Source organism: Danio rerio, chromosome 11, assembly GCF_049306965.1.
Source record: "Danio rerio strain Tuebingen ecotype United States chromosome 11, GRCz12tu, whole genome shotgun sequence".
Classification (NCBI taxonomy): Eukaryota; Metazoa; Chordata; class Actinopteri; order Cypriniformes; family Danionidae; genus Danio; species Danio rerio.
Genome location: NC_133186.1, coordinates 47030001 through 47052023, shown reverse-complemented (window position 1 = coordinate 47052023; position 22023 = coordinate 47030001). Strand labels below are relative to the sequence as shown.

Genomic DNA, 22023 nt, shown 5'->3' with positions numbered 1-22023 from the left:
AAACTTTTCATATGAAGGACCAAAAACCAGATATCACTGGGAGCCATGGGCCGAAGGCATTTATACCAAACTACGAAATGCTGGGTTCCACACAGCTCCTTCATGTTGTCCCAACACAAATCGATTAAGTCAACTACATTGTTTTTACTTAAATAGGTAGATTGAACATAAAACAATTAAGTTGTACTGAAACAAATCTTAATAATTGTGTTGGTTCAACTCATATTAAATAAGTAGCTTGAACAAGCAGCAACCTTATTTATTTATTTTTTTAGTTTATAATAAAGTTGGCATGGGTAATTTCCTCATTTACTTTATCATATTTCTAAATATAGAAAAGGTTACTTTAAATTGTATAGACTTATGCAGTATAACTTTTAAAACAATAAACTATTGCAGTAAAAACATAAACAATCACATTTATAACACAGAGGAGTTGAATGCTGAATACACAGGGCAAGCAGAATCTGCCTTTGACTTGATTTGCTCAACAAAGTCTCTGGATTGTCGGGTTGCACTATTCATATAGACTAATACCACTCAAGTTCACCATTTAATTACAGTTAGCTTTTAACAATAACAATAAAGCAAATAAACAGAGCGTTACATTTGAATCGAAAATCTGGAAACCATCCTCATCATTCTTCCTCTCTTCTCAGATGTGATGGTGGGCCAAATCAAAGGTTATCATGGGCCAACTTTGGCTTGCAGCCCCTAGTTTGGCCATGTCTGATCTAATGAAAAAAATCTGTCCAAAATAGATGTTCAAATCATCTGGTGAAATTATATTCACATCACAATTAGGCCACAATAATCAATAAAAAATGGACTTATCGCACAACACATGGACATGAGCTCAATCATTCTTAATAAGGATGTTCAGATCAGGATCTTTGTAGCTGGAGTTCTGATTCCTTGTCATTGTGATCAGCCGATAGCAAGTCCCGAATCTGATGCTTCAAGCTTTACATAACTTTGCCATTGCGTAAGCACATTTTACCTCTATGTATGATATCTTGCCTAAGCTACGAGAATAAATTAGGAATGTTGTACACATGTGATGGTCAGAAGCAGCTTTACCAAAACAATAATAGATAAAAAGACAGAAAAATGTGCTACAGAAATGACTGACAATGCAGTTTGGAAACATTGCTCGTGTGTTGTAGCGCTGTGGATGTATAACCTGGGTTGTAAACTCAAACAAATCGATCAAACCGATCAAATCATAAAATGTGATTATCGGTCGATATTGTTCTTCGGCAGATCGATCGGAGCATTCCTAATTTTAGGTGATGCAAGATACATCACTCATTGATAAAAGCAATTCTAGCAACGTTTCAGCTGACTGTGCAACATGTCTGTCTTTATTAGAGCTGTTAGTATGATTAAAAACACTGTATATACTTTAGTATATTTCATAAGTGTGTCTGATGACTGAAAATAGATCTGCTGATATCGCAGCCTCTGTTACTTTTTACCTTGTTAACATTTCTTATTAATTGTTGAGGATATTTGTTTTCACATTCTGACCTCAATGTTTCATTAGTAAATTGTTAAAATAAACATAATTAAATTAAATATTCTTAAGAATAAAATACGATGTGTTGATTGTGTTCTTTAGAGGAGTGTACTTGCATTGTGTTGATATTATATTGCCATTCTGGCTTAATATAATGAGGAGCATAAAATGAGAATAATATTGTTTATCGTGGCGAGGCAGTGGCGCAGTAGGTAGTTCTGTCGCCTCACAGCAAGAAGGTCGCTGGGTCGAACCTCGGCTCAGTTGGCGTTTCTGTGTGGAGTTTGCATGTTCTCCCTGCATTCGCGTGGGTTTTCCTCCGGTTTCCCCCACAGTCCAAACACATGCGGTACAGGTGAATTGGGTAGGCTAAATTGTCCCTAGTGTATGAGTGTGTGTGTGAATGTGTTTGTGGATGTTTCCCAGAGATGGGTTGCGGCTGGAAGGGCATTTGCTGCGTAAAAACTTGCTGGATAAGTTGGCGGTTCATTCTGCTGTGGCGACACCGGATTAATAAGGGGGACTAAGCCGACAAGAAAATGAATGAATGAATGTTTTGTTTATCGCAACATATTTTGGTGAAATGTGTATCGTATAAAAAATAAAATAAAAAATGGATATCATGACAAAACTAATTGCATATAGTGGCAAAACATAATATGGCAATGTCAGATTTTTCCAATATCGTGGTGCCCTAGTGTGTTACATCATGAGAAACAAATCAAAGAAACAAACGAGAAACACAAACACGACAGAGGAAACAAACCATAAATACCAGAAACCACATCTGTGTGTGTGTGTGTGTGTGTGTTATTGCTAGTGATAAAATTAGAGATGAAGCTTGATTTGAGGGCGATGGTGATTTTTATTTTTCTGTTTTTAAAGCAGGCAGACTAAACGTGTTGGGTGATTCATGCTTGAATGCTTTTTTCTGATTTTGTATTTCTCTTAATGATGTTTATAACAATTTGATCTCATTGTAGTGATTAATGAGTAACTTTTTTGTTATTTATTAGCTTTATTAGGTACACCTTACTAGTACCAGGTTGGACCCCTTTTGCCTTCAGAACTGCCTTAATCCTTCATGTCAGAGATTCAGCAAGCTGCTGGAAATATTCCTCAGAGGTTTTGCTGACATGATAGCATCACACAGTTGCTGCAGATTTGTCGGCTGCACATCCATGATGCCAATCTCCCGTTCCACCACATCCCAAAGCTGCTCTATTGGATTGAGCTCTGGTGACTGTGGAGGCCATTTGAGTACAGTGAACTCATCGTCATGTTCAAGACACCAGTCTGAGATGATTGAGCTTTATGACATGCTGCGTTATCCTGCTGGAAGTAGCATCAGAAGATGGAGACACTGTGCTCATAAAGGGATGGACATGGTCAGCAGCAATACTCAGGTAGGCTGTGGCGTTGATGCTCATTTGGTACTAATGGACCCAAAGAAAATCTCCCCCACATCATTACACCACCACCACCAGCCTGAACCGCTGATACAAGGAAGGATGATCCATGCTTTCATGTTGTCTGAGCCGAGCATCTGAATGTGTCAGCAGAAATGGAGACTCATCAGAGCAGCAACGTTTCTCCAATCTTCTATTGTCCAGTTTTGGTGAGTCTGTGTGAATTGTAGCCTCAGTTTCCTGTTCTTAGCTGACAGGAGCGGCACCCGGTGTGCTCTTCTGCTGCTGTAGCCCATCCGCCTCAAGGTTGGACGTGTTGTGTGTTCAGAGATGCTCTTCTGCAGAGCTCGGTTGTAACGAGTGCTTATTTGAGTTACTGTTGCCTTTCTATCAGCTGGAACCAGTCTGGCCATTCTCCTCTGACCTCATCAACAAGGCATTGGCGCCCACAGAACTGCCGCTCACTGGATATTTCCTCTGTTTATCCATCAGACATGTGCTGCTGCCATCTATTGCAGTACATGAGGCGGCGCCTCTCATAATGGAGGATCAAAAACACATCAATGATGCAATTCTATAAAACACGTGCTGTTATTATAATAACTTTTTGATGCATTTTTCCTTTTCATTTACAGATATCCTGATATATTGTGGATGGTTTTCTTGAGATATATAGGGTATATGCGAAGCTAGTGTGTTTCCCATACAAATAAACGTCCATTTTTTCCATTTTAAACAGACTTTAACATTTGTTTAGTTGCTCAAGTGTAAAGCCAGACAAAATCGCCTTAGTCAGAATCGGCAGGCTAGCACAGAAGCTCCATTGAATTTACTGGGGTAAAATAAATGTTCATGTAATAAAGACATGGCGGGGAAAATGTAATGTAATGCAGCGCTTCTTGAACAATCTGAGACCCACTTTATATCGCATGTCACTCAGCCAGTGGAGATAGCTGATTGTAAAACAGAGAAAACAGAGCTTAAACGCGCCGATTTTGCAATGGTACACAGTTCACCGCAAATGCTTAACGCAGGTTACTGACAAATTAAAAGTCCTTTAGCATACTTTTGCATGTACCCTATTGCAGGTATCATGATCTATCCATCATTACTGGGAGCAGAATATCATGATAATGTCATATCGTATCGTATCGTACTGTACCTGAATATCTGCCTACTCATTACACTTTTATTTTTGCTCTATCTTTATATTCTTGCCATTTCTTTGACTCGAGATTATTCCAATCAATATAAATGAATGATTTCACTCCAAATACAGCTATTCAAGTCATCTGCTGATATTGTGTTCATATCGCAATACACAGTATATCACAGAGGAAAAACAATCACAATGTCAGACTTTTCTCATATCAGACACCCCTAAACATTATTTTACACATAAAATTTACATACTGTTTTAATTTTAAGCATAAAATTGAAAAAACACTAGCATGACATTACTAGTAATCTGCAAAAATCTGACAAATAATCACATATACCTTTGTATATGCGTTATATAGTAGGATATTTCATTTGTATATCAGCATTCATTCATTTACTTTTCGTCTTAGTCCCTTTATTAATCAGGGGCCACCACAGCGGAATGAACCACCAACTACTCCAGCATATGTTTTACACAGCGGATGCACTTCCAGCTGTAACCCAGTACTGGGAAACACCAATACACTCTTGCATTCACACTCATACAGTGGCCCATTTAGCTTATCCAATCCCCTACAGCGCATGTGTTTGGACTGTGGGGGAAACCGGAGCACCCGGAGGAAACCAACGCCAACACGGGGAGAACATGCAAACTCCACACAGAAACACCAACTGACCCAGCCAGGACTCGAGACAGTGACCATCTTGCAGTGAGGTGATAGTTCTACCCACTGCACCACCGTGACGCATTTTTAAAAAGCATAAACCAGGGGTGTCAAACTCAATTCCTGGAGGGCCGAAGCCCTGCACAGTTTAGTTCCAACCCTGCTCCAACACACTTACCTGTAGGTTTCAAACAAGCCTGAAGGACTCAATTAGTTTGATTGATTTGGGGTGTTTAATTAGGGTTGGAAGTAAACTGTGCAGAGCTGCAACCCTGAGTTTGACACCTGTGGCATAAACGAATGTGGTGAAAGTAGGGAAACTGCAATCAAAAAATAATTAAAGAAATAAAGTAAAGTGCAAAGAACATGATTAATTCTAAAGCCAAGAGGTCGACTAGAAAACCTTCACATTGAGATAGATAGATTGTGTTACACTGTTCTGGGTTATGTGTTTATGAACTAGAACAGTCAAACACGATGCTTGTCACCATATTTATTCAAAAATATATTAAAAATGTGCATAAATAATCTTCACAATATAGGTTTGTATGTACATAATATATGTCTTCTCACTGCAAACCGACGTTTTCTTATTATTTTATTTAAATGTTTATGTATAGTCATGATCACACTTGTGTGTTGAGTGAGTAGTTCGCCCGTTTTCTGCCATACACAACTGAATCAGTCGAGGTAAAGTTGGCTTTTTATTTTGCACATGCTCATTTATGAACAAAGTGACGATATGTATCGCGCTCTCTATATTGTTTACCGCTACTTTGAATATCGGGTCTGAAATGGCTTGTAAGCATGACATCAAAACAACATCAGCACTATTTAACTGACCGTAAACAATCCTGTACTTTCATCATCATTAGCTGATAATGTGATTTGACTATTTATAGTTTACAAAGAATACTTTCTGAAATTACATCAAGGAGAACGACTGAATGTGCGGATTTAAAACCGACTATACTCAATAATCTGAAACTCTAAAATAATTGCAAAAACAAATGCACACACACACATATTAGTGCTGTCGAAAGACTGATCACATCCAAGCTAAAATTTGTATTTACATTATATGTGTGTACTGTCTATATTTATAAATATGTATAAACACACACACACACACACAAACACACAGTACATAAGACACAAAAATAAGCAAAAGACGTACATTTTCATATATTTGTTTTATATAAATACTCATGGATATAAAAATAAGTAAATATTGTGTGCAATATAGTCATGCATATATTTATATAAACAAAAATATACATAGTACGCACAAATATATTTCAAAATATGGACTTTTATTTTGGATGCGATTAATTGTTTGACAACACACACACACACACACACACACACACACACACACACACATCTATCATTATATATGTGCTGGGGTCCGTTCTTCGTACCTCGCTTAAATGATCTAAGATGATTTGTCAGATCCTGGATCTTTTAATCTTGATAACTGATCTCTCGCTAATTTGGTTCTTCAAACAAGTTCGCGAATCAGATTAGAATGTCTGGATGAACTGATCTGAGATCGCTGCGTTTGTTGTTAAGGACAGATCTATCGATCCTCGAAATCATGATCAGCAATGCAACGATTGGCTGACGGCACAGCAGCGTAATGACATCATCTGATTAATATTCAATTATCCATGTGAGCAAAATTACATCAAATTAGCAGTAAACGGCTTGTTAAATATGACACGCAGTAACTTCACATTTGTTGTGAGCTGCAGGCTTTACACTTTCATGTGTCAAGACAAGAGTATTCATCATGTATTTCAATGCAAATCAATGTATTTATTTCTTAATTTAGAAAAGATTTTCTTTATTATAGTAGCCGTTTTTTAAATCGGTGTAAAGAATAACTGGTTGTTTCCAAAAGCATTTTGATATTGGTAAAGGCGTCTGCAACTTTTGTGAAGCATCACTGGCATATTAACTGTCAAAACATGTTTATGACTGCATAAATGTATTATTGCTTTTAAAAAAAGTCACATATAGTGCATGTCTATTATACACAATTTGTACTAAAGCGATCTAAAAAGTTCATATCAATAAGTTTTCTCTTTGCACCACCAGGTGGCAGTCTTTGTATTTCATTTCGAGGGTGCAGATTGCATACGTTTTATTAATATGTATAACTTTATTTATTTTATTTATTACTATAACTTTTATATATATAGTTAAAAAATATTTACTATTTTCCCAAGTGTATATAACTACTACTGTAAGAAAATATCAGAACTCGGTACATACTTTCTGTATTATCTTTGCTTGAACTGAGCCGATCTAATCCTGTTTATATGAATTGAACCTGCTCCCGATCAGGTTTGACCTAGCAGATCTGTTGCCATGACAACAACTCTCGGATCAGCTTTGAAGAACGAAACGATCCTGGATCGTGTCAAATCGTCAATATCCAAATCCAGCTAACTGAGTAATCCACGTACGAAGAACGGACCCCTGGGCGAAGACTAATCGCATCCAAAATAAAAGTTCATTTTGACATAAAATGTGTGTGTTTATAAAAACAAACGCATGAATATATTCATATATTTGAGAAGAAATATATATTTCGAGAGAAAATATCTATTTATATAATGCAAATTGTATATAAACTAAAGTTTCTGTATAACAATATTCATATATAAAGAGAGCACTGTATCCTCTGGTGTGTGATGAAGTGTATTGAATTACAGTTACAGTATGCAGGAGACAAACTCAAGTTTTCTGCTGTAACGTCAGCATGACAGAGAGAGAGAGAGAGAGAGAGAGAGAGAGAGAGAGAGAGAGAGAGAGAGAGAGAAAACAACAACCCGCAAATGTCTGACTGTGAGTTTCGGCGGAGCGCGCCCACAGACCCCCGGTCAAATAACGGTTTTAACGGCTCGTTACCTGCAGCTCTGCGCGTTCCACCTCCCACTGCGCGCGCTCCAGCTCGAACCGGGCCCACTCGTGCTGCAGAAAGTGCAGGATCCCCGGGATACTGTAGTGCGCGCGGGCCGCCTCTCCACCGCCGTCGCCCGGCTGAGGCGCTTTCGCTCCGCCGGGGAGAACCGAATTGTTGTTGTTGTTAAAGAACACACCGGGGCCCGCCTGCTCGTCCATGGCTAGGCCGGGATTCGGTGTCTGCTGGACGGCACGGACTCTGGGTTCGATGCTCTGGATCCGCGTCGCTGCTCGAAGGGAAACGGGCGGCTGCGGCTCCGCTCACTGCTGTCACTTCATGACGTTTCCGCTAGCGCTGCTCGAATCAGCAGTGAATCGTCCATGTGAGCCGACTCAGTGAACTGATTCCGTCGAGCCGATTAGTGAGCCGATTGAGTTACTTTTAAAAGTTGTAGTTTAAAGGAGCATGTTTGTCATTAGCAAAATATGAATTGTCATCATTTACTTTAGATTAAATCACTTGGACATACATACATACATACATACATACATACATACATATATATATATATATATATATATATATATATATATATATATATATATATATATATATATATATATATATATATATATATATATGTATGTATGTATGTATGTATGTATGTATGTCCAAGTGATTTAATCTAAAGTAAATGATGACAATTAGATTGTCATCATTGTAAATGATGACAATCTAAAGTATTATATCTTATGTAAATGTAAAATTCTAAATGAATTAAATACATGAAGTAAAATTTGTAGATGCAACTTAAATTTTATTGATGCATAACACACACACACACACACGCAAATATATATTATATATAAAATATCATTTTATTTTTATTCTTCTTCATTTAGCTGTAAATATATAAAATAAAAAGGAAATTTTAATTGCATTTTCAATTGGAAACTGATTTTTAGTGACAGTTTTAATTTTTTGTTGAAGGGAGCCGCATATTTTTGGTCAAAGAGCCACATGTGGGTCCCGAGCCATAGCTTGCCCACCCCTGCTTTACAGCATAAAAGAGAACCTAATTAAGCTGAATAGGGTTTTTACTTTAATTTTTAATATATTGACAGGGTATTTTTGTGTTGTTCATCAATAAAATATTAATTGTATTTATATATTTTAGTTTTATATTCATTATAAATTTGAATTACGTTGGATTTAATCATTTAGACGACACTTATCAAATAATGCGAATAATAAAGCAATCGAACAGAATATAGTTTTTAGATTTTTAATATATGTATGCATATATTTTGTGATATACATTAATAAAATTCACTCATTCATTCATTCTCTTTTCGGCTTAGTCCCTTTATTAATCAGGGGTCACCACAGAGGAATGAACCGCTAACTTAATCAGTACATGTTTTATGCCCTTCTAGCTGCAACCCATCACTGGGAAACATCCAAACTCATTCACTACAGTCAAGTTTAGCATATTCACTATTCACCTGTACCACAAGTGTTTGGACTGTGGGGGAAAAGAGACGACATCGTAACCCACTGCATCACCCCACACTTCAATAAAATATTACCTACAATCATTTATTAACCTTTGTTTTTATTTTAATTAGACTTGAGTATTTATTTTAATTAGACTTTATTTTAATTAGACTTTTACATTTAAATGTAATCATTTGGACGACACTTTTATCTAATAATGAGAATAATAAAAGTAATAAAGCATCAAAAACCTGTATAAATATTTTGGGTTTATAGTAAAAAGGTCAGATTATGCCATTTTTATAAATATGTATGCAGTAATCAGTGTTGTTGGTATAGTTTTATTATATATATATATATATATATATATATATATATATATATATATATATATATACATATATATATATATATATATATATATATATATATATATATATATATATATATGTATATATGTATATATATATATATATATATATATATATATATATATATATGTATATATATATATATATATATATATATATATATATATATATATATATATATATATATATATATATATATATATATAAAAGATAGTTAGGGATAAAACAGAGCAGAAAATGAGTGTTGATAATAGTAATGTTGACAAAAAAGGTTAATCTAATCATTATTATTGAGAATTCTCCTTTGCTGATTCCTAAAAATCAACAAAACGTATATATATATATTTATATTTTCACTTAGCAATGTTAATTTAGTACTGAATCAAGTTATTTTTTTAATTTTAAACATTTGTAGATATATTTGTATAAAAGTTTAACATCAAGATAACATACAAACTAATGTGATGTTGTTCACAAAAACACATCTATTACAAAAAAACAAAAAAAAAACAATCGTGTATAAAATAACTCAACACAAAAATAAACAAAGCTTTATCAAACATATCGTGCAAATCAAACGCGCTCATAACTTTAAAGAGTCGAATGTGTTTAAACAAAACGTTCAGTTGAACCGATTCACTGACATGATTCGCACTACGCTGGTTTCCGCTCATTTCACGCCCACAAGCAGGTCAACAGATCGCAGCCAGCACGAAGCGCTCTGATTAGACAGAACAAACAACTCGTTCGGTGAAAAGCCAATCAGAGACGAACGCGCTGGGCATGCTGGGACTTGTAGTCCAAATACGTTTTACTCATTATTCTGCAAAACGTTCTTACACAGAGTCATTGTTCAGTGTTGAAATAGCTGTACACACTCGCAGTCTCACAAAAACTCACATTAGTTAACTAAAAACACAACACACAAACTTTAAACACACACTTGTGTTTTTAACAAACTACTATAAGTAATGTGAAAAGCATCAACTTGACATAAAATGCATGTTTTAACATTACATAACAGAGCAGACTCAAGCAGATGCTTGTAATATTTTCACAGAGGATTCATTTAAGTACTCATGTCATGCTCGAACTGTTATACAACAATACAATACCATCCTCTGTTTTAAATACGCACGCATCCATTTCTGAGACTCGTGAACAACACAAAGATCCATTCACAGCCTTATTTACCTGCAACATTTTAGGAATGTGTATCGGCATACTGATTATTATACTCGGCACACTTATTATACTCTTATTATTATACTGAAACACTCTAAATGCTTTAACATTTACAAAATAACTCTGGGAGGATTAGGGCTCCTTTGTTAACATGTTAATGAAATGTTTACTGTTATTATTATTCATTTTAACTTCATTTAAATGTTTTAATTCAATATTTACAAAATAATTCTGGGAGGAATAAGACTATCTATCTATCTATCTATCTATCTATCTATCTATCTATCTATCTATCTATCTATCTATCTATCTATCTATCTATCTATCTATCTCTGTCTGTCTGTCTGTCTGTCTAAAAATAACTTACACATTAAAAACTTTATTATGCTGCATAAGTAACTTTAACACAACCTCCTTTGTTGAAATGTTAACATGAATAAAATGTTTAGTGTTATTATTATTATTTATTTTAACTTCATTTAAATATTTTAATTCACTTAATTCCTCTGCTTATTAACTTAAACTTTAAGACTAACAAAGAATAAACTCTGTAACATGCATGTCAGCATTTTAATAATGCAATAGTTCTTCTTATTATACTTATACACTCTAAAATATGCTGGATTGTATGGTTATAATGTTTAAGAAATAATATACGGTGAAATAAGTCTGTAAAATAACATTATAAACATTATAAATAACATGTGCTGCAGTTTAATACATGGTATCTGTGGCTTAATATACAACACCGACCCAGATAATATCTCATTTTAAACTAATAAACATGTTTATAAAAGTCACTTTTTCCAACTTTTCAATGTATAAAGTTATTGGAAAAAGATTAAGATCACATAATGCAATTTAAAAGCATTAAATAAACTAAAAATAAAACATAAAACATGAGTAAATAAGTAAATAAACTGCAAATTTACCAACAGACATTTTTTACAGTGTGGGTTTAATAAAACCAGTATCTTTTTACAGTATACTTATCACAAACATTTAGTGAACACAGAGGACTAAAACTGTTAAAAATAAAAATAAATTAAATACAAATAATAATAAAATAAAACAAATGAATATCGCGCGATCTCCGCGGAGCGCATGCGCAGTGACGTCACCGCCGGCGCAGTATTTAATTAGTGTTAGTGCGCTCGGAGAGCAATTAGTGCGCAGGTCAGAGGTGCAGCTCAACATGCCTCCGTTTGAGAAAACTCCACATCCCAAACCCTTCAAACAGAGGAAGAGCTTAGGTGTGCGTCTTTATATCACATATTCGACCTTTTGTGTGTGTGTTTGTGCTGTCAAACTCAACAGTTGTTTGTTTTTTGGTGTTATTGGTGATCGATCAGCAACGAGGAAACAAGAGGTGGCGGGAATACGGACTAAGTTTCCGACTAAAATCCCGGTAAGTAGTGTGTGTTAGTGATTATGTGTGTTCGTCGATCAGTGTGTGTGTGTTTAAGTGAAATATGCTCTTTATTTGAGGTAATAATCGAGCGATATCAGAGAGAGAAGTTTTTGCCGCCTCTGGATAAAACCAAGTTCCTCGTGCCTCAGGAGCTCACCATGACCCAGTTCGTCACCATCATCAGGTGAGCAAAACTCTATAATATACGCCTGTTTTATTCTAGAAATGTGTGTAACAATATAAAGAATGCATTAAACGAATAGCCTGCAACCATTTTACACAATTTAAATATTGCTTTTTATTTTATTTTCTCTCTTTCCTGCTTATTCAATAAAAAAATCCGTTTGCCTGCACTGTAATGCCATTGTTACCTTTAAAAAGTGAGTAAACCCATTGCCTTAAAAGCAACAAAGTGATTTTACTTAAAGCTGGAAAACCCATTGACTTTTGTCTATACTCAGTTCGTCTACTTTAAAAAGTGTAAACTCGTTGCCTCATCATTTTTAAATTGACTAATTACTTTTTACAGTGTGAAATTCTATCTATCTATCTATCTATCTATCTATCTATCTATCTATCTATCTATCTATCTATCTAATTTTTAAAAGCACATTCCTGAATAGTGAATTAATTGTTCTATTTCACAAGTCAAACCTTGACTTCTCATTATGCACATAGTTTGTTTACTTTATTATAATAATAATAATAAGGCAATGAGTTAACATCTATATGTATTGTTTTTAAACTTAACTAATCACTTTTTTATAGTGTGAAAGATCATGCATTTGAAGCAAAAGCAAATTTATTAATCTAGGTAAATTAATAAAATTCACTATTTTCATATAAGAAGTCTTAAGTGTTTTTTTTTTAAATTTTTTTTTTTTTAAGAAATCTGTTTGTGAAAAATTCTCAGCAAGTATAAGAGAATTCCTGCAGTGCATTCCTGTAATTGTGTTTAAAGAGACAGAGACATGCAGTGGTCAGCATATACGAGTAGAGTACACCCTCTTTCAGAAATGTCTGTTTTTATAAAACGGATTGTTTGGATGTAGAAAACTTGTGGTTTATTTAAACATAAATTTCATTTATCAGTTTTATTCATTAGAATAAGATTTTGGCCACCGACCACCTTTAGGAATGCAAAGATGATGCATTTAGATTCAAACCAGTTGGAAAAACAATTACAACCTACAAATTTCAATGTTATATGTGTTATTTTTTCCGGTTTATTAAACCTTTTAAAAAAACTAAATTTGTGTTAGTTTATAGATCTTTTTTTTTTGTTAGATTAGTTTTAGTTTTGACTTCAGTACTGATTTAATTTAATGCATATGCACTAATTTATTATAATTTTATTATATTAAAACATCTTGTAAAATTATAATTTAGGATATCTGTGTGGGTTGTACTCATGCATGTTGAACAATGTGTGTCTATCAGTTTAAACTATACTAAGGGAAAAAAAATTTAAGTTAATGCGCAGAAATTTGATGTAATCGTAAACGCGCCTAATGATGAAGAGGCATTGATAAATGGATTATATTTGAAGTGAAAGTTTTGAGGTAAACATATTAGATATTTAAAATATTTTAAGTGATATAATTGACTACATTTTTAGAGAGAATTTAATGTTTTAGTATGTAAAGTGAAAGTATTTGCTAACTGAAATGTAGGCATTCAAAGTATGCTGGATGCTGTGGATAAAACAGTATGCTGAATGAGTAACATTTTATTTAACATTTGTTCGTTTTAAATTGGTTGTAATTGACTTAATTCCTCTGTTTATTAACTGAGACTAACAAAGAATAAATTCTGTAACCTGCATTTTAGTATTTTTATAATGCAATCATTACTGAAGCATGTTCATACAAAACTAGTTGTAATTTGTCATTTAGAAATTATATAAATTTACTCTAAAGATTATTTTTAAATGAATATAATGAAATGATTCTGAAGTCCATAAATATAAACCATGCATATAATTAAATGCTAAGACTAACAAATAATAAATTCTATTAAGCACATTTCAAGAATGCAACAATTATTAATGCGTATTTTTGTTTGCCATTTTAATATTTGTATACAATTTTTGTTTTTTTTAAATGTTGAGTATAAATGATTAAACATTAAATTATTTGATTAATTTATATTTATAGACCTCAATTATTTCATGTTAAGACTAACAAATACATTTTGTAACCTGCATTTCTGCACTTTTAATAATGCAACAATTATATGCAGATTTATATTTTTTTGGATTGTTGGGTTAAATATTTAATACAGCAATTATAATAAATATTCTGTAAAATGCATTTATCCGCATATTTTTTTATGTAATTGTTTTTGTCATTTATTATTTCCATAAACTTAAATATTTTAAAGGGTAAACCTGAAAATAATTCTTGAAGTGTATAAATATAAACCAAGCATAAAATGTAATGTTAAGACTAACAAATTCTTTAACATATTTTTGCATTTTAATAATTGTATATAAATCTATATTTTTTTTAATGCAACCAAATAATAATGATCTGTAAAATGCATTTATCTGCATACTTTTGTTGATGTAATTGTTTTTGTCATTTTAACATTTTGTATAAACTTTTTAACCTTTTTTAAATGATTAAACATGAAATAATTCAGAGGTCTATAAATCTAGTCTGTGTATAATATAATGTCCTGTGGGAGTGTTTGAGCTGGTCTGGATCTGCTGTCAGCTGATCGTCACCTGTGTGGGTTTAAGCCGTTTCTCACGCTGGGCTTTTTTCCCTCACGTCTGCTTTGGTTTTGTCAGGAATCGGATGACGCTGATGCCCAATCAGGCCTTTTACCTGCTCATCAATAACTCTGGCATCGCCAGCATGTCTATGACCATGGCGCAGCTTTATAAAGACCACAAAGATGAAGACGGGTTTCTCTACATGACCTACGCCTCGCAGGAGATGTTCGGACACAGGTGACGCGTCCAGGACATTTACTGAACTGAACTGATGCATTATTTAAGTCTTTGTATATAGTGTTATCCTTTTAGCTACTGTGTGTGTTTTAATGGTTTTCTAAGTAATAAACTGTCTTTAATTGGCGTATCGGCCACCAGAGGGAGACGTCTGTTCATTCTGATGCAGGAAATAAATGTTCTCGCTCGTTTAGGAATAATAAAAGCCTAAATCATGTGCATATAAAAAAAAATAAAGGTTGATCATGTTTGGTGCATCGTTTTGGGTTCATGTTTGGATTATGCAGCTCAAATATATGGGGGATTTTTAGCATTGTCTGTATATTTTGTCTCCTGAATAAACTTGTTTATTAAAAAAGCTTTAATGAAACCGTTTTGAATAAAAGGTCTTAAGGTTTTCCTAAAATATAATGTTTGCATGTGTAATAACTAGGCCCACACGGAATCTGTGCGCGCAGAGTTCTGCAGATTTTTAGCCCATCATTAATTCTTTATTTACTTGAGTAAATCTAAATTTCTTTAGTTTTTTAATCAATTACAGTAATATTGACTAATATGAAAATGCTCATCTGATTTATTTACAATGCAGTTTGTAAAGTCATTTTCTGTCTTTTAGTAAAGATTATATGAGAGACTTGCCTTGTTTACCAAATAAAATGACTCTAATGTTTAAATTGCAAATTTAATTAAAGTTAAAGGTGTTTATTTCACTAATCAAGGTTTTAGTTATGATACTCCCAAAATAATTATGCAGACGGAATCTGCAGATTTTTAACAAAATCCTCAGCAGAAATAGCAAAAAAAAAAAATGTCTGCAGATTCCGTCTGGGCCAGGGCTGGAGTGGGACTCCTTTTCAGGACTTGAGTTTAAAGCCTTAGAGCGGCCCACCTCAGTTCACGACTGACTATATTAAAATAAGGTCATTTCCAGTTCAGTTTTAATGACACCGTCACGTCTGTTTTCAATAAAACAGCTGCTTTAGAACTTCATATTTTCAACAACCCTTACAGTATTATATGTCTTGACAATAAAAAATGAAAAAATAATAATTATAATAATTTTTCAGATGAGGTTCAAACACGGGTTGGCTGTCAATTTAACGTGCTGACCACTGAACTACAGTGTCGCTGTTACTCTAATGTGGCTGGAATGAAAAAAAAAAATTGCACTATGACCTGCAAGACTTTTATTGACGGTTTAATTTTTTTTCTCGCCTTTTTAGATTTGTGATCAAGTTATGTCAGATTTATTAATGTAGTGAATCATCTGATTTTCATTGAGCTGGTGTAATATTAATCAAGTATTCGAATTCTTACATTCACTAAGGTGCCGCTGTTTGGAGTCGAATGATGATAGTAACATCATTATTAATCTGCAGGTTGTATTTTGTTTACAGGGCTGCGAGAAAATAAATAAAAAGAGTGAGGCGATGGTCAAATAAAAAAATAAATGAAAAAGTGCAACTGCTGAGAGTGCAAGCAGATAGGGACACCGGCCCTCGCGGCCAAAAAATGGACCGGCCCACCGGGAATTCTCCCAGTTCTCTCCATTAGCCAATCCGGGCCTGCGTCTGGCCCTGGTAATAACGCACATTCTCTACTGAAATTCTCACCTGAAATCATCTATTGTAAGCTGTTTGGACAGAACTATGTGTAGGTACAGTGTGTCCACAGTCATGTTAGGGTGATAAACACTAGGGCTTTTGTTTTTCAGGATGCGTTCGTCAGCCTTCTCGTGTAACGTCATCAATTACTGCCAAAGTTCAGTTCCAATACTCAAGACGGCAAGTACAGAGGATGCATGAAAGTTCCCGCATGTGTTGACATTAATGATGTGTCGATGCAGACTCGAGCACTGATCTCACTCTAAAAGTCCCAGAAGTCATTGTGACTTGCGGAGGTGGGGGTGGGGGAGTGCAGCATTTTATCTAGATCTATTATTAAAGATAGAGATATCACTTATTTACCTCAGGAGTTTCCCTAAATGAAGCGGTGAAGATAAACCTTTGCATGAACATCTTAATAAAGGCATAAACACATTAAAGGTGTTTATTTGCTGAAATTCCTAATATAATCTTTTATTTGTATTGTGCAATGTGTGTCAAACACAATTCCATTCATTTTCATCATATTGTTTTAGAATTGACTGAAATATGACAGTCATTAATCTTCTACTGGTGTTTGCTAAATATTTTGCACAAATGAATGGGAGAAGACTAATAACACGCCTCAATACCTTTTGTGCATTTCCCACCACAGGAAGTGACATCATTAGCACTGTTGCCAACTAATTTTCAGAAGAAAATGCTGTTGAAATGCATTCTGGGATCTTGATCTTTCTTTCAATAATTTTAACCTTGTAAAGATGTATCCAGTGACTTATTGATGTGTGTAATAGGTGTCTGGGTCTGTGTTGTATATGACTCTACAAACACCTTATAATAAAATGCGGCTCATTTTACACACTTATTTTAGACTTTATATATTATTTCTTAAACATTAAACAATTTGAATCAGTTTGTTATGGAATGACACTGACGTTGTTGCATGAAGTTTGGTTTTGTAGTTTGGGCCCCATAAAAGATGTTTGGAATATTTGTTATTTTTTTTAATGCATTTTTTGCTCATTATCAATGCATTGTCACTTTGAGTGTAAGCAGCGCTGCAGAAACAGAACCGCTGCTGAAATGACTGACGTGTGTGTGTGAACAGTTTGGAGATTGTGTTGCCACATAAATGTTAATAATTGCAAGATTTCCTGCTGGCTGCTTTTCTGAAAAAAGATTGCTAGAGTAAGAAGAGTTGCTACTGTAAGTCTATACAGTCATAAATATCTGTAAATGAGCAGTTTTCTGTACTTTGTGATTCATATTTTTATTTTTCCCTGTTTATTTCTGCTGCTGAACTGCATTATGGGAGCTTGATCTTTCATGCAACAATTTTTAACCTTGTAAAGTTGTATAGTCTGTACGTGTGTGTCTGCAGTGCTGTATTGTCTGGGTTGGTGTAGTATATTACACTACAGAAACCTTGTATTAAACTGCAGCACATTTACTGTTATTTTACACACTCTATATTATTTCTTTTACATTATATTGTTATTTTAAACTACTAAAATGTTAGTAAAGGTCACTTTATTAAACTGTAGAATTGAATTTTCATCATCAAAAGTGGATAGAGCAGAGATCAACATCCCATAATGCAATTGACAATCGCAGATGAACACTAAACTCTTGTGAATCACAAAATTTACAGTGAAGATTTCACAGCTTTCAGGTCATTGCTTTATTATATAAAGTGTATCTGTTGAATGAACCCTTTAAATTAAGTTTTATAGAATCATTTGAGACATTAATGGTGTTTTTATTGTGAAATATATTTAATGTTCATACAAACTGAAGTGTTACCAGTGTTGAGATGCCGCCATCAGTCTGCAGGTGTCGCTGTGGTGCTGTAAACATCTCTGCTGTTTCTCCTGTGGATATAATGGAAAGATTTAACTCTGATTAATTGACTTCACACAAGCATTGACACTCAGGTCAGTCTGATTCTGCTAATGAGGATTATTGAGCTGCTCGGTGGACTCTTGCGGATGCCTGCAGGAGATGGAGATTATTGTGATTATTATGATGCTCTGATTACAGAGGAACTCCTCAGGCTGATTTCATTATGACAATTAAATCTGAGCAACACATTACACCATGAAGAGGCTTTCCTGCTTAAAGCAGACGACTTTCTGTAGAGATTTATCAACAAGCTTTAATGGCTCATTTCTAATCACTGATTTATTTTCTCTCTGTCATGATGACAGCACATAATATTAGACTAGATATTCTTCAAGACACTAGTGTTCAGCTTAAAGTGACATGTAAAGGCTTCACTAGGGTAATTAGGGTAAAGTTAGGGTAATTAGGCAAGTCATTGTATAACAGTGGTTTGTTCTGGAGACAATCCAACACTAATATTGCTGAAGAGGTGAATAATATTGAGCTTAACATGACTTTAAAACTATAAAAACTGCTTTTATTCTAGCCGAAATAAAACAAATGAGACTTTCTCCAGAAGAACAAATATTAGAGGAAATACTGTGAACAAATTCCTGAATCTGTTCCACATCATTCATTCATTTTCTTTTCGGCTTAGTCCCTTCTGGGGTTGCCACAGTGGAATGAACCGCCAACTTATCCAGCATTTGTTTTTATCCAGCGGATACCCTTCCAGCTGCAACCCATCACTGGAAAACATCCATACATACTCATTCACATACACAATGGACAATTTAGCTAACCTAATTCACCCAACGTAGCCAGGAGAGGGAGGTGGGGGGGGTGTAGAATTTGTCCCATACATGAGCTCCTTTGACCTATTTTGACTGCTATACCACACTAAACTGTGAAAACAACCCAAAGATAAAGGGATTGAAACTAAGCGGAATCCTCGGTTGGCTGTCGCTTCGGTGTGGATTCAGATAATCAGTTTTGGCCGATGCACACAATTCTTTATCTACATTTCAACAGCAAGAAATCTGATGCAAGTGAAGTCGTCTTTCACTCCTGACCAACTCGACTGTTGTTAAATAGAGAAAACATTTTACAAGAAACTTTTATTCTTAATCTTGGACCTTTTTCAAACAAAAAATTACCAAATGAAAAGGTGTGAAGTACCAAAAGTGGCTCATATCAAAATGATTAATTTGGCTATTGTCCTTATCAACGAATAACTCTACATTAGTATCATTCATTCATTCATTTCCTTTCCAGCCTAGTCTTTTCATTAATCAGGGGTCGCCACAGCGGAATGAACCGCCAACTTATCCAGCATATACTTTTACGCAGCGGATGCCATTCCAGCTGCAACCTTTCACTGGGAAACACCCATACACACTCAATCACACTCATACACTACAGCCAGTGTAGTTGATCAGTTCCCCTAAAGCGCATGTGTTTGTACTGTGGGGGAAACCGGAGCACCCGGAGAAAACCCACACCAACACGGGGAGAACATGCAAACTCCACACAGAAACACCAACTGACCCAGCCGGGACTCAAACCAGCAACCCTCTTGCTGTGAGGCGATTGTGCTACCCACTGTGCCACCACGTCGCCCATGTTTTTTTTTAAATATAAAAGTATACAATTGTTTTGTATTCAAAATAACTATATATAAATATTATTCATTCATTCATTTTCTTGTCGGCTTAGTCCCTTTATTAATCTGGGGTCGCCACAGCGGAATGAACCGCCAACTTATCCAGCAAGTTTTTACGCAGTGGATGCCCTTCCGGCTGCATCCCATCTCTGGGAAACATCCACACACACACACTCATACACTACGGACAATTTAGCCTACCCAATTCACCTGCATGTGTTTGGACTGAGGGGGAATCCGAAGCACCCGGAGGAAGGGAGAACATGCAAACTCCACACAGAAACGCCAACTGAGCCAAGGTTCGAACCAGCGACCTTCTTGCTGTGAGGCGACAGCACTACCTACTGCGCCACTGCCTCGCCCATAAATATTATATATAAATAAATATATGTAATTAATATTTTAGAATGAAATGAAATGAATTTAAAATGACTAATATTACCACATTAGGCTACACTAGCAAATATATTGAGCGTTCTGGCTGTACAGTTAATACTGGAGCAGAAAACAAAGCAGAAATCCCCAGTGTGTTGGAGGCAAAGCAGCAGGTTTACTGATACACAAAAACACCTGCTGACAACCGTCTGTCACACACACACACGCACGCACGCACGCACACACACCTGTCGTTAAATATCTGTGACCATAACTTCACAAACATAGCTTTACAGATTTTAATGTGTTTTTACATAACAATAATGACCTGCAGAAATACTGGTCAAGCAAACAAATAAACAAACAAATAAACAAACACGGAAGACATTCATTACTTACAAAATCCGTTTCTCCTGAGTGTGTGTGAATCCTCCAGTCGGCCTGCAGGGGTCAGTGTCGCTCCAGCCGAACAAACTCTCTCTCTCTCTCTCTCTCTCACTGTGACCGGATAATAAAGTCATGTTTCGGTCCAGCAGTGTGTGTGTTGTCGCTGTAATGCACATTATGATTTCCAGTGTGTGTTTGTGCGAAGTGTGGACGGAAAAATCATCGTTCAAAACACTGACGTGATTCAAATCTGCGCGCCAACTGAAAGCGGAAGTTGATTCTGGCGCTAATCCGCATTACAAAAGCAGGACATTTATTATATCGGTAATATTATTACATCTGATAATATTTGAATGCCAGTTCACTGACGCATTTATAGCTGGAAATGTATATTGTTTACATATATTACACGTCGAGTGTGTTTTTGGAGCAAAATTCGCCTCAAAATAACACTCAGAATGTCAATGTTTTCTAAAAGTTATGATTATTAACGTTGTTATTAATTTATAGTTAATAAAACACTTGGTAAGAGTCTGAATGTCATATCTGCACATTTTCTGCATATTTTCTGAACTATTATAGGTGGACGTTCATGTATTTATTGTATTATTGCTCGTTTCAGTGGAATTTTAGTAGAATAATCAAAGTAAACATTCTCTTATTGCTTATTTAACCAAATAATTGTTTAATCGATTGCATTTTTATTGAACATTCATAAAAAGTATTTAAGTTAATAGGAATATAAGCAAGACGTTCTTACTTAGAACATTCTTCTAAGGTTCTTATTTGGTTATTCTGGCAACCAAATAAAAACATTGTTGAAGCTTTCTCTGAGGGAAAGTTTTTTATTTTGTTAACCATAAACAAACCTTCCCAGAACATCGCAGGGATTTTTTTTGTGTAACAACTTAAAGAAAACATTCAGGGAACATTCTTTTAACCTTATTTACAGTACATTAAGACAACATTCCGGCTTAACTAACAGAGAATGTTCTTCTGGGAAACAAAAACTGTATTCAATATTATGG

The 22023-nt window shown here is 34.8% G+C and overlaps 2 protein-coding genes across 9 annotated transcripts in view; one reads left to right on the top strand and one right to left on the bottom strand.

Annotated features, from left to right (window-relative positions):
• Nucleotides 1–21098, bottom strand: part of strn (striatin, calmodulin binding protein) — a 73367-nt gene extending 52269 nt beyond the window's left edge. For 4 of the 8 annotated variants that reach the window (XR_012386901.1, XR_012386902.1, XM_021479664.3 and 1 more), the window contains exon 1: nucleotides 7671–8003. Coding sequence is in view for 4 of the 8 variants with exons in the window: in XM_021479664.3 (XP_021335339.1) it covers nucleotides 7671–7883 (213 nt within the window). In the remaining 4 variants the exon portion in view is untranslated. 8 annotated transcript variants of the gene reach the window in all.
• map1lc3c (microtubule-associated protein 1 light chain 3 gamma) lies at nucleotides 11897–15491 on the top strand. The gene is given in 4 exon segments (NM_200298.2): nucleotides 11897–11971; nucleotides 12071–12126; nucleotides 12207–12313; nucleotides 14924–15491. Coding segments are annotated over 4 exon segments (387 nt in total). The 5' UTR covers nucleotides 11897–11913; the 3' UTR covers nucleotides 15090–15491.
• Nucleotides 21099–22023: the final 925 nt, after the last annotated feature.